At 43.2% G+C, this 14167-nt stretch overlaps 1 protein-coding gene across 1 annotated transcript in view; it reads left to right on the top strand.

Moving 5' to 3' along the window:
• Positions 1-14167, top strand: part of SLC17A7 (solute carrier family 17 member 7) — a 238137-nt gene that overhangs the window by 64830 nt on the left and 159140 nt on the right. Inside the window, exon 3 of the mRNA XM_077457005.1 lies at positions 13121-13239. Within this exon, the coding sequence (XP_077313131.1) occupies positions 13121-13239 (119 nt within the window). The remainder of the gene's footprint in view (positions 1-13120; positions 13240-14167) is intronic.

Below are 14167 nucleotides of genomic sequence, written 5' to 3'. Positions count from 1 at the left end.
AAACAGTAATAGCTACCGTTAGGTTGATAACCTCTGCTTCATCCTAATGGGCCGTAGACACGATAGGAGTCCAACCATGTGTATGCTCCATAGAACATTTGTTGTTGGCATTTCCACCAAAAAATGTTTGAGAGCAGGTTCTCAAATTTTCCGACAACAAGACTTGGTGTCGGAAATTCCGAGCATATGTACACAATTCTGACGCTCAAAAGTCCACACATTCTCGGAATCAAGCAGAAGAGCCACACTGGCTATTGAATTCCATTTTTCCTCGGTTCGACATACGTCTTGTACGTCACTGCGTTCTTGACGTTTGGAATTTCTGACAACATTTGTGTGACCGTGTGTATGCTAGACAAGTTTGAGCCAACATCCTTTGGAAAAAAATCCACGGTGTTGTTGTCGGAAATTCCGATCGTGTGTGGGCTCCATCTGACTTTTTCTGTCGGAATTTCCAACACACAAAGTTTGAGATCTGGATCTAAAATTTTCCGACAACAAAATCCGATCATTTAAATTCTGATCGTGTGTAGACAAAGTGCCACACATTCTCAGAATAAATTATGAGACTGTACGTGTTTTATGTCACCTCAGATTTTCCGACAACTTTGTGCGACCATGTGTATGCAAGACAAGTGTTGTTGGAATGTCCAACCATGTTTACAGGGAATAAGCGTTGCTCACTACAGCCTAACATTAAGGCAAGAAATGTGTTCTGGTCAGTACTGGTAGACCAACAGTATACCCTTCCATATGCAGCAATAGCAGTTATTTTACCAGCCATTGTTATGGTAAAGGAGGCGAGCAGTGAACTGAAATAGTCTTTAACTGGTTTTGCAGCAATCTCAATGTTATACAGTATGTAATCCATATATTCTGTACTATTTCTGCAGCTTTATAAGGAAGGAAAGTTGAGGATATGGGTGAAACACTCAGGAGGCCCAATCCTCAAATCTTTAACACAAGGAAAGAAATCTTTGTTTTGCCCACATGACTGTACTTTTCAAATCACATTGGACTTTTGTGAAAATTAGGACATCAGCACTGCTGTCTTTCACAGGTTTGGAGCAGTAGCTAATTGACAGCAATTATTCAATGTGAAAGAACACAAAGCTGCACAATAAATGACACAAAGCAGACTGTTGCATATTTTCTAAAGCCTGAAGAATATTTAGAGAACCACTTTAGAGAATATTCAACAGTCCGCATTATTATTAATATTTATATTTTAAATCACTAATCTCCATTGTTTTTCTCAAGTACCACTAGCAATCTAAGTTTTCTAGATTTCAGTGTACATTAGACGTACAATTATATTAAAGTATCAGTCTATCCCAAACAGAATTGCATCTATGATGGTACTAGTGAAGTAAATGATCCTCTGGCATCATGTATTTGTTGAGAGTAACATTTGCCCTTTTACATGCTTTATAATTAGGGATGAGCATAAAATATCTGTAAATTTGATTTTGTCAGAAGAGTAGTGTTTTTATATTTGTCAAAATTATGCTTAAAATAGTACAAAAAAAGCAACATGAAGGTATTTGTTAAATGAGAGAATGTTTTGGGTGATTTTGTTATTTTTTATCAAATAACAATTTTTATTTTTCATGGTCGTAAAACAGAAATATCAGTGCAGGCATACAGCAAAAAACAGCAAGGCTCCCAAAATCTGGAGGGCCCATTACAGGGATACAGCATATAGTAACTTGGTATAGGACGGTATAGCAAAAACAGGCCGTTCGACCAGGGGGTGCAGAGCGGGACGAGAGACACAGAAAGTCAAGCGGCCGCACAATAAACCACGAAGCCGCCCAGGGTCTACTGCTCAGCTCGTATGCCACACGGGAAACAGGACAAAGACCATCAACAACATACACAAAAAAAAAAACGGAGAAAAGAAGAAGAGAGAGAGACAAGGAAGAAGAAACGGAAAAAGAAAAGGAGCTAGAGCGCCAGCGGTCTACATCACCACATCCAAACCGGTTCGCCATCAATCCTCCAGCAGCCGCCATCTCCCCCAGACCAGGTCATGCTCCTCCAGCTTATCCCTCAGTCTGGCTGTCATCTTCTCCATAAGCTCAACATCTTTGATCCTGGCGTATAAAGCCTCCCTTGACGGGGGCACCGGGCATTTCCAGTTTAAGGCTATCAAGCAACGGGCCGCTGTTAGGACATGCCTGAGGAGCTTCCGACTAGGCCTGGCCAGTGTGGGCTGGGACAGGCCTAATAAAAACAATTTAGGGGAGTGGGGTACTGGGACGTCAAACAAGCGCTGGAGCAGCCTGCGGACCATTAGCCAGTACGGGGCGATCAAGGAACAGGCCCAGTAAATGTGGAACAGGGAGCCCCGCTCCTTCAGGCATCTCCAGCAGCGGTCCGAGGTGGAGGGGTATATTTTGTGGAGGATATCCGGGGTCTGATACCAGAAATAAATAATTTTGTAGGAGTTCTCCTTGTACAATGTGCACAAAGAGGACTTGGCTGCCTGGCCCCACACCCCCTGCCAAGTCTCGAGGGAGAGCTCCTCACCCAACTCCCTCTCCCAGCGTCTCATATAGGAATGTTTACCCTTCGTTAGGAAATGATATGTGTTAACAATGCGATATATGTCCGAGATCAGGCCTCTGCGATGTCTGCCTTCCAGAATTATCTGTTCGAAAGGGGAGGGCGGGGAGAGACGCAGGCGAGGGGCTTTAGACTGCACAAAATGTCGAATTTGTAAATAGCTGTAGAACAATTCTTTGGGGAGGTCGTACTTGTCCTGGAGCTCCGAGAAGGACAAAAGCTGTCTTGTTCTGGGATCTACCAGGTGCCCTAAGTGGAACAGATCGCGCGAAGCCCAGGGCCAGGACATCTGATGGGTCAGGCCAGCCGGCAGGAGCGGATTATACAGGAAGGACGTCAGTGGGGAGAACTCCGAATGGAGACTGTGCTCGCGGGAGAGCTTCCGCCAGAGCAGACGGAGGTGAGCCATCGGCCCTAGAAGCCGACCCGAGTCCATCTCAACACTCGCACCCCAGAGGAAACTGTTCGGATGTACCGGGGCTAACCAGATTCTTTCGATCTCCGACCACCTATTAAACGATCTCTGTGGGAACCAGGATGCTATGGCCCGCAGCTGAGTGGCCTGGTAATAATGAACCAAATCAGGAAACGCCAGGCCGCCGTCTGAACGTGCGGCCGTCATAACAGAACTCGGGACCCGATGTCTCCTGTAGTTCCAAACAAATTTCAGCAAGTCCCTCTGGAGTGCGCGTAACTGAGCATATGGAACCGGGATTGGCAGTGTCTGAAACAAGTAAAGAAGTTTGGGGAGGACCACCATCTTAATGGACGTAATCCGTCCCAGGAGAGAGATGTGGTGGGTCTTCCATTTACGGATCAGATCCCTAATCGTCCGAAAGAGGGGAGGGAAATTGGCTTGGTACAGGGTACGGAATGACGGTGTAAGGAGGACCCCCAAATATTTAAGGGAGGAGCTTTCCCATTTGTATGGGAATGCGGAGCGCAAATGGGTCGTCTCAGCCGTGACCATGTTTAGAGGGAGGGCCACCGATTTGGAAGAGTTAATTTTGTAGCCCGAGAGCCCTCCATAGCGGTCCAGCTCTGAGTGGAGATTGGGTAGTGAGATCCTAGGCTGAGTCAGGGTGAGGATAATATCATCCGCGAAAAGCGAAATCTTGAATTCTCTACCCCTGACCGGGATCCCACGGATATCAGGATTACTTCTAATGGCAGCCGCCAGAGGCTCCACGCACAAGGCAAAAAGAAGAGGAGAAAGTGGACATCCCTGGCGAGTGCCATTAGCAATGGAGAAGGTGGAGGATGTGGCGAAGGGGGTCCTAACTTGTGAGGAAGGTGTAGTGTAGAGGTGTTGTACCGCGCGCAGAAACGGGCCCCGAAAGCCCATACGGTGCAGCGTGGCCTCCATGAAGGGCCAACTGAGGCGGTCGAACGCCTTCTCGGCATCCAAGCTTAAGACCAAAGACGCCATGTCACCCCTGTTCGCGATTTTGTTATTTTTATTCACATGGTGCATTATCAGTAATCATGTTCATTCATGCTGTCCTGAAAAAAAATATATCCAGAAAATTTAGAGACAATAATCATTTATTTTTATTTTTTGGAGAAAAAGTAGGCACAATACAGGGCAATTGACTGGCAAAGTCAAAATTCACATATCACAACAAAAAGATATGCCATACTTGGGTAGGACCAACATGGTCTACAAAAGCAAGGAGGAAATGGCTTGCGAAGCAACATTGGGGAGTATATGTTAACACATCACAATGACCAATCATACTAAAAGAATAGATATATCCTGTCAGGAACACTCAAAAGGCAGGGCATGGACTATTAGACCCCATACACACTATTCGATTTTCTGCAGATTTTTGTCTTCAGATTTACCAAAACCATATAATATGAGGTCAAACCTTAAGCGTTTCAATTTGTATGCAATCAGGCAGGCACTATATGGGTTTGTTAAATCTGAAGACAAAAATCTGCAAAAAATCTAATATTATGTATGGGGCTTTATAATAAAGTGGGGTTCTTGGCATGATGGAATACATGAAGGAGTAAAGAAAAGGAAGAGAAGGATATGAGAGAGGAGGAAGTAAAGTGCACAGGGGTCTGGGTAGAAAAAATGAACTTGTTCAATTTCCCACCCCCTGCAGGAGGATAACTGATGAGACCTAGTGTGATTTAAGGGCAAAGGAGGGGACACCCGGTGACATACTGTAGGTGATGAAGGACCATATAGGCCCTGGGTGCACAATGGGGCCATAGGGGCATATCGAAACACAGGGGTCATTTTAAAGTGAGTCCAGCAGCACTAAATTGAGGTAAATTTGGACAATCGTTCTGGGGAGATTGCCATCAGTTCCTCAATCTCTTCCATTCTGTCTATTCTCCAGAACCATTCCTCCACTGTTGGAGTTGTCGAATGGCAGAACCTTGGAATGCAACCACCAAATATGAATCAATGACCCTTTCTCCTGCTTGCACCTCCAGCAGAGGTTAGAGACAGTGGGGTAACACTTGTGAAGGAGAGACAGAGTCTTGTACCAGTGCTTATAGAGCTTGTATCCACGCTCTTATGAAGCTACATTCAGAGAGCCTTTGTGAATGAGAGTGCACATGGGTTCCCCTTCTTCAGGAGAAAGGGAGATACCCAGATCCCATTCCCATGTTATGCTGGAGCTACTCTGGTGAGCTGGTGAGCTGAAAGGTCACCAAATGATGAAGAGTACAGAGTCAAAATGATATGCCTATGTGGTTGTTTCCTGCCACAGAGGGTTTTGAGTGGGGTTAGAGGTCTTGTCCAGGTTGCAGGCAAGCCCAGGGAACACAGGAAGTGTTTTATTTGGGTATACGTCCAAGATGGTAGGGTGCACAGAGTGAGGGAGGCATTCAGGGTAGCAAGAGAGATAAGCTTCCCCCTGGGATGCTCAAATGTCTTTATGTGGCCAGATAGATGATAGGAAAGCTGAGAACATGCGTAAGACATAAGAGGGTTAAAGGGGCCCAAGTCCAAAGTGCTAGGGCAAATAGGATGGAACTGGATGGAATTTTTGGGTAGGCATCAAGCGTCGGCCCTATAAAAGGGTGTTTTTTAGTCTCTATGGCAAGTTGGTCCTGCAGAAGCCAAGGGAGATTTTTAAGTGGTTGCTGGATCTTGGCCTGTTTGAGAAAAAAAAAAAACATTTGATCTTGTCATGGATATGCCAATCTACAAGTGAGAAGGCATGCCTGGTGGTAGCTTTGGATGTCTAGAAGGCCAATACCAAACCTGTGTTTGGGAAGGGTGAGGCGAGAGTATTTGATTCTCTGAGATTTTTCCTTGACAGATGAAATTGGAGCTTATACGCTTAAAGTTTCCAAAAAAGAAAGGAGGGAGATATATCAGGATTGCTTTCATAAGGTAGAGAAAATGGGAAAGATTAATAATTGTACACACTTGCAGGTTTGCCCAACTCTGCAGATCTCTACACATGTGATCTAAAGAAATCAGGAAGCCCCAAGAGTACAGTTTCAAAAAGGATACGGGATTTGATTACCTACTGTAAGTAGGTGATTGCTTCTGGAGCCCGTGTGAAGGAAAAGTGATATTTTCAGAGGTAAATCAAGTTTGCAAGTAGTGAAATGTTGAGCGCAGACGATTGTGTATCTTTTATATTTAAATTGGAGATGTGATGGAAATGGTCTAGATTCCAGAGTAAGCTAGGCAAAGAAAGATGGGGTTAGGTCAGATAGAACAAAATATCATCTGCAAACACTGATAACTTATATGTGCAGTCCTTAACTTCAATTCCCTTGATGTCAGAGTTCAGATGAAAACTGTTTAGGAAAGATTCCAACGTCAGCAAATAGTAGGGGAGAGAAAGGGAAGTCCTGTCTAGTGCCATTGCTGAGTCAGAAGGCATCCAACAGGTGACCATTGACACGAACACATGCTGTAGGGTTACTGGACAATGCTCGGATGTATACGCACATACAAGGTAATAGCCCAATAGAATGGAACATCACCTCCATATAATTCCAGGCCATGCTGTCGAATGCCTTTTCAGCATTGAGCGACGGGAAGAAACCCTTTTTAGCGTTGTAGGTTAGCCAGTGATGTAAGTTCAAAGCTTTGGTGATGTTGTCATGATCCTCCCTGCCCGGGACAAAGCAAACTTGTTCAGTTGAAATAAAAGAGGGGAGTAATGGGAATAGTCTATTAGCTAGTACTTTTGCAAAGATTTTGACCTTCACGTTTATTAAGGAGATTGGGTGGTAGTTGGAGACCTGAGTTTCGTTCTTACCTTCTATTGTTATAACAACAATGTGGGCCTCTAGAAGGTGAGGCAGAGACGTTGAGCAGGAGGTTAGAGATCTAAATGCAGTCAGAAAGCTAGATTTTAGGAAGTTAGTGAAGGTTTTAAAGCACTGCAAAGTTAGGCCATCAGGGCCAGGGCTCTTGCTTGACTTCATATCTTTCAATGCTTTATCAAATTCATCAGATGTGAGAAGGACCTAAAGTTTTCATGCAATCGCCACGGAAAGCGGTTTCGAACTACAGTGGTGTGAAAAAGTGTTTGCCCCCTTCCTCATTTCCTGTTCCTTTGCATGTTTGTCACACTTAAGTGTTTCGGAACATCAAACTAATTTAAACAATAGTCAAGGACAACACAAGTAAACACAAAATGCAATTTGTAAATGAAGGTGTTTATTATTAAAGGTGAAAAAAAATCCAAACCATCATGGCCCTGTGTGAAAAAGTGATAGCCCCCCTTGTTAAAACATACTATAACTGTGGTTGTCCACACCTGAGTTCAATTTCTATAGCCACACCCAGGCCTGATTATTGCCACACCTGTTCACAATCAAGGCATCACTTAAATAGGAGCTGCTTGACACAGTAAGGTCCACCAGAAGATCCTTAACCACTTGCTTACTGGGCACTTAAACCCCCCTCAGTCCCAGACCAATTTTCAGCTTTCAGCGCTGATGCACTTTGAGTGACAATTGCGCGGGCATACAACACTGTACCCAAATGAAATTCTCACGGACTCGCCGATCACAGAGCGCGCCGCGCGCGCCCCTCAGGGGGCGCGCAGGCCGCTCGTAACCAGGACGACGTCAATAGACGTAGTCCTGAAAATGTAGGTCCGCGCTAATGCCGTCATTTGGCAATAGCGCGGATCTGAAGTGGTTAAAAGCTACACATAATGCCGAGACCCAAAGAAATTCAGGAACAATTGAGAAAGAAAGTAATTGAGATCTATCAGTCTGGAAAGGGTTATAAAGCCATTTCCAAAGCTTTGGGAATCCAGCGAACCACAGTGAGAGCCATTATCCACAAATGGCGAAGACATGGAACAGTGGTGAACCTTCCCAGGAGTGGCCGGCCGCCCAAAATTACCCCAAGAGCGCAGCGAGGACTCATCCAAGAGGTCACAAAAGACCCCACAACAACGTCCAAGGAACTGCAGGCCTCACTTGCCTCAGTTAAGGTCAGCGTTCATGCCTCCACCATCAGGAAAAGACTCGGCAAAAATGGCCTGCATGGCAGAGTTCCAAGGAGAAAACCACTGCTGAGCAAAAAGAACATCAAAGCTCGTCTCAATTTCTCCACAACACATCTTGATGATCCCCAAGACTTTTGGGACAACATTCTGTGGACCGATGAGACAAAAGTGGAACTCTTTGGAAGGTGTGTGTCCAAGTATATCTGGCGTAGAAGGAACACTGCATTTCATAAAAAGAACATTATACCAACAGTAAAATATGGTGGTGGTAGTGTGATGGTCTGGGGCTGTTTTGCTGCTTCAGGACCTGGAAGACTTGCCGTGATAAAAGGAACTATGAATTCTGCTGTCTACCAAGAGATCCTGAAGGAGAATGTCCGACCATCTGTTCGTGTACTCAAGCTGAAACGAACTTGGGTTCTGCAGCAGGACAATGATCCTAAACACACCAGCAAGTCCACCACCGAATGGCTGAAGAAAAACAAAATGAAGACTTTGGAGTGGCCTAGCCAAAGTCCTGACCTGAATCCTATTGAGATGTTGTGGTATGACCTTAAAAAGGCCGTTCATGCTCGAAAACCCTCTAATGTAACTGAATTAGGACAATTCTGCAAAGATGAGTGGGCCAAAATTCCTCCAGGACGCTGTAAAAGCCTCATTGCACGTTATCGCAAACGCTTGGTTGCAGTTGTTGCTGCTAAGGGTGGCCCAACCAGTTATTAGGTTTAGGGGGCAATCACTTTTTCACACAGGGCCATGATGGTTTGGATTTTTTTTCACCTTTAATAATAAACACCTTCATTTACAAATTGCATTTTGTGTTTACTTGTGTTGTCCTTGACTATTGTTTAAATTGGTTTGATGTTCCGAAACACTTAAGTGTGACAAACATGCAAAGGAACAGGAAATGAGGAAGGGGGCAAACACTTTTTCACACCACTGTATACTGCTGGAGGAAGTCATTGATAAGGTTCACACAGCTTTAGCTTAAGGGGTAATGGGGGCCGATGGGAGGTTGTACAGTTCCTTCTAGAACTGCTTGAATTGGGCAGCAATCAGCTCTTTAACCCCCCTAGCGGTAATCCCGAGTCTGGCTCGGGTTGGGATTTTAAATACAGGAGCGGTAACCCCGAGCCAGACTAGGGATGGCTTCGCTCGATGCAGGGGAGGACACAGGGAGAGTTACTCACCTTGTCCCCTGGATCCAGCGATGTCCGTCGCGCTGTGTGATCGAGCCGTCCTGCGCTCGATTCACAGTGCCGAATGCCGCCGAGCTCCGTTCTCTGCGACGTTACGGCGCACAGGAGCGGAGAACGGCGCCAAATTCAAAAAAGTAAAAGTACACAAAACACACACAGCACTGTAATCTTACAGATTACAGTGCTGTATTAAAAAATACACACCCCCTTTGTCCCTAGTGGTCTGTGCAGTGCCCTGCATGCACTTTTATATTATAAATACTGTTTTTTTCTGCCTGAAATTTGGAGATTGTCTATAGCAACCAAAAAGATGTCCCTTTTTCAGTGTTTTAGGATTTGATTACATTATTGAATATTTTTTATTATTCTTTATTATATTCTAAACTTTATCATACCCGGGATGTCTGCTAGACTCTGGTTTGAACAGATTTAAGAGCGTTATTCCTAAGAATTACAGGACTACAAAATAAAACGCCAGATTTCCATGCAAAATAATTGTACCGCTTTCAGCACCTTATTCCAGACTGAATCATACCGCCAGGGAGGTTAAATGAGTGGAGCTCACCTTTTGGAGTCTCGTATGTGGTGAATTGACCAGGAAGGTTTCTTTGCCTGCACCGCTCTGGCTAAGAGTCTCCCACATTTATTACCATACTTGTAGAAAATCTTACTGCTTAGGAGAAATTGCCTCCTTGTTTTTTTCCTTAGTTCCTCAAGTAGTTGGGTCCTGGCCTAAACTAGGTCCTGGTAGGTGGTGGTTGCCCTGGTCTGCTTTTAAAGGGCCTCTAGGGAACGGATTCAGGAAGTCAAGAAGGAAACCAGGGCTTGGTGTGTTTTTCTCCTCTTGGTCTCCAAAGCAAGGGATTTGCCCGGAATAACACATTTATGTGCCTCCCATTGAGTAAGGGGTGAGACATCTGTCATGTTGTTTCACGCAAAGAAATCTTGGATGCAGGAGGTGAGATGTTGTATGTCACGGTCAGACAGTACCATGGCTTCTGTTATAGCTTTCTGAAGAAAGGGGAGGTCAGCCTGGGAGAGGAAGAAGTAATCGAGCTTTTGATGCAAGACAGGAAAGTAAGTGTAGTCACTCACTTGCGTGCTCAGTATGCGCCACGTGTCATGTAACTGGAGCCCGTGAAGCTGTAGTTTCATTTGACAGAGAGCTCTGAATTGTAAGACCGATGTCCCTGATGAGGTGTCAAGAAAAGGATTAGTAGGGAAATTGAAATCCCCCCCCCCCAAAAAAAAGGGGAATTCCAGAGGCAAAGGCAAAAAGAAGTCCCCCAATTTGGTAAAAGAACGACACTTGTTTAGTATTAGTAGCATAGACGTTCGCTATAGTAATTGGTCCAAGAACGCCCTTTGAGGAACAAGTAACCTCAATCTTTCCATTTTTAGTGTACTTTACTTTTCTATATATTTGTAAAAAAAAAAAAAAAAAAAAAAAAAAATACACTAAAATTTCTATAGTGTACTGTTTAGTTACATATTAATGGTGCCATTTTCACATCTATTGTCTAAAACAATTTAACTAATAACTAATAAAAACAAAACAACACCTAACAACAAACAACAGAACTCTCAAAACATTAATAAAAGAATGTAGGAGCCACTCATAGCCCTAAGCCTTGGGTTTAGTCACGCATCCCTCATTTGAAAATGTGACACTGGTGCACAGTGCTAGCACAGGAAGCAGTAATATGATAGTAACTGATTTTAAAGATATACTGTAAAAGATATCCAATCCCTATTACTGCAAAACACTGTAAAAATATTAATGCTGGCAGGTGTAATACTGCATGGGCACACGATAACTAGAATAAGTAGGCATGTCTTCTACTTACCTATATGTTATACTGACTCATAGGCGTGCCCGTGGCGTGTGCTGGGTGTGCCCAGGCATACCTTAATCATCCCTGTGCTCTGTCTGTGTTTCATACCTTTTGTTTTGTGCTGACTGCCTGCACCATGTCCCTGTGTAACTCCAACACTGCCTGGGTCGGGTCCTTGCTGTGTGCTGCAAGTGGCAGGATTAAGCAGGGAGGGAACTAGGACCACAGCCACGGAGTAATCCAGCCGGGATCCGCATTTGCCGATGCAGCTTCTATAGTTCCGGCTGCAGGTCCCAAAGGCGCCGGTGTCTTGTCATATAATGTCCTCCATCCGATAGTGTCCGCTGCGTACTGCGCATGCGCAGTACACAGCAACACACATTCTGAAAATTGCCGAGGATGAATGGCGCCTGCGCTGTGAGTCCAGGTTCTATCCCCACCATCCAAGTGGACATAGAGTAGAAATAAAAAAGAGCCGAGCGCAGCGAGGCCACCCCCGAAGCGTGGCGAGCGATGCTCGTCCGCGAGGGGCCCTCTAATATTCACAACCCTATGTCCGCTTGGATGGTGGGGCTACCACCTCCACTCACGGCGCAGGCGCCGTTCAGCTTCGGAGATTTTCCGAAGCTTCGTCTGCTCCGTACTGCGCATGGCCGGACACTATACGGCAGAACACCGGCGGATTGATCTACATCTGCACTCCACCCCCCTCCAGCCTTTCTTTCCCTTAGAAGCAGCAGACTAGCCTGGATAGCGGCAGGCGAGTGGCTTCAGGCAGCCTGCTAGATTGAGGTGAGTGAGTGATAGAGACACTGAGCAAGGCAGCAGATGGGCAAATGATGCACCAAAAAATAAATAAAAAACAGCCAACCAATTGATGAACCTTACCCAGGGTTCATATAGTTGTAATTGTATATGTAATTGTATATATATTTACACATTATATATATATATATATATATATATATATATATATATATATATATATATATATATATATACATATTACATATACGATTAAAACTATATGAACCCTGGCTTGTCAGCAAAAAAGTGTGTATATAGTGCGTATATATATATATATATATATATATATATATATATATATATATAGTACATGTCTTTGGCATAAAAAAAATGAATCCCAAGTGTATATTAACCCCTTCCCATATGCCCACAGACTGGGAGATCTATTGTTGCTGGGGGATATTTTCTTGTGGGGTGATCTATTGTTGGTGGGGGAGATCTATTGTTGCTGGGAGAGATCTATTGTTGCTGGGGATATCTATTGTTAATGGGAAGGATCTATTGTTGCTGGTAAGTCTATAGTTGCCACGAGGGATCTATTGTTCCTGGGGGAGATGTCTTGTTCTTGGAGGATCTATTGTCGCTGAGGGAATCTATTGTTGCCGGGGGATCTAACAAATTTATTTAAAGCAGTAAATACAATTCAGGATATTAAAACATGACACTTATTAAAAAAAAATCCTACTTACCGTGCAGTTTTTTAAAATTGCTTATTTGATTTAGAGATTTATTTAAAAGCTCTGTTTATGTTAATAAGATTATTTAATTAATAAGTGAAAAAAATATGTTTGTTTACATTGATAAATGTTTTTTTAATTAAAAATGTTTTAATATAAATAAATGTAAACATTTTAAAATGTAAGAGTGTGTGTGTGTATATATATAAAAAACACACATACACACACAGACGCACGTGTGTTTGAACTTTGGTTTGCAGTAGACTGCACACGCCTATGTACTGACTCCTTTTATTAAAAACTTTGAAAGTGTAGTACAGTTTTTCCTGCTTAGTAGTAAAAGCAGTAAAACAAGTGGGTTTGCAAAAAAGCCATGCAACTAGTATTTTTAGAGGGACATCAGCAATGGCAGCAAATACCAGATATACCAAATAATTTATATGCATCACAGTCTGATTACATTACATCCAAATTAAATTATAATTTTGAATGTAGGTCTGCTCCAAATTTTTAAGATTACTTAATGTAGACCCATCTCAGAACTGATATAAACACATAATATTTCTATATTTCTATATTTGCAGCAAGCACAATTTAACTGGGATCCAGAAACAGTTGGAATGATACACGGCTCGTTCTTTTGGGGGTATATCGTTACGCAGATTCCGGGAGGCTACATCTGTCAGAAATTTGCAGCCAACAGGTATGAGCTCCAAAGTTATTATTATTGCTTACTTATTTTGAAGTGTCATGGTGTACACTAAGATGTTTGTTCTATTAAAAATAAAATTCTTAAAATATTTGCACTGTGCCTAGCACATTATGTACATTTTCTCTGCCCTTAGGCAGTATAGAGCTATATCAATGATCTGAAAAATCTGACATCTGAGATCAATTCCTGTTGACATTTAAAAAAAAAAACAAGAAGGCAGTTGGCACAGATTTACAAGTAAGGATTATTGAATATGCCTGGGTTCGGTTGTGGTCCATTTGTCAAACTCATCATAAAGCAGGAAGGAAAAATCTTGTAAATCACTTCTGGTCATTTTTGAGGCTAATGGGCCAGGGATTTTGAAACAAAGGACATTAGTAGCTTGGGAACTGCCACAGGGGACATGTCCCAATGCAAAAATGCATAAAAAATACCTCACAGTGGGGAGTGGGTCCTCCTTTTTATGCAACATCAAAGTGACATTAGACAAACACCACTGCATGCTTGGGAGATGCCTTTAAGCTGTGTGTGGCATTATGGAATAGACATATAGGGGTTTACTTACTAAAACTGGAGAGTGCAAAATCTGGTGCAGCTGTGCATGTTAGCCAATCATCTTCTAACCTCAGCTTATTCAATTAATCTTTGACAAACAAACCCTGAAAGCTGATTGGTTTCTATGCAGAGCTGAACAAGATTTTGCACTCTCCGGTTTTAGTAAATCAATCCCAGAGCATCAGCGACACCATCATTCAGCATCATTTATTTTATCCAACAAAAAGGTATTTATTGTGCAGAATTGGTATACAAACACTTTCATCATCGCAATACAATACAGTACAACGCATTTCAACAACAACAACAATAAGCGACTTATATTTTCTTCAGAAGATCACAATATTCCTTAAAACTAAGCAAT

Source organism: Lithobates pipiens, unplaced genomic scaffold, assembly GCF_037356315.1.
Source record: "Lithobates pipiens isolate NorthernLeopardFrog02 unplaced genomic scaffold, aLitPip1_a1.2 Scaffold_27, whole genome shotgun sequence".
In the NCBI taxonomy this organism is placed as follows: domain Eukaryota; kingdom Metazoa; phylum Chordata; class Amphibia; order Anura; family Ranidae; genus Lithobates; species Lithobates pipiens.
Note: the sequence above shows the minus strand (reverse complement) of the source record. Positions and strands in the feature narration are given on the sequence as shown.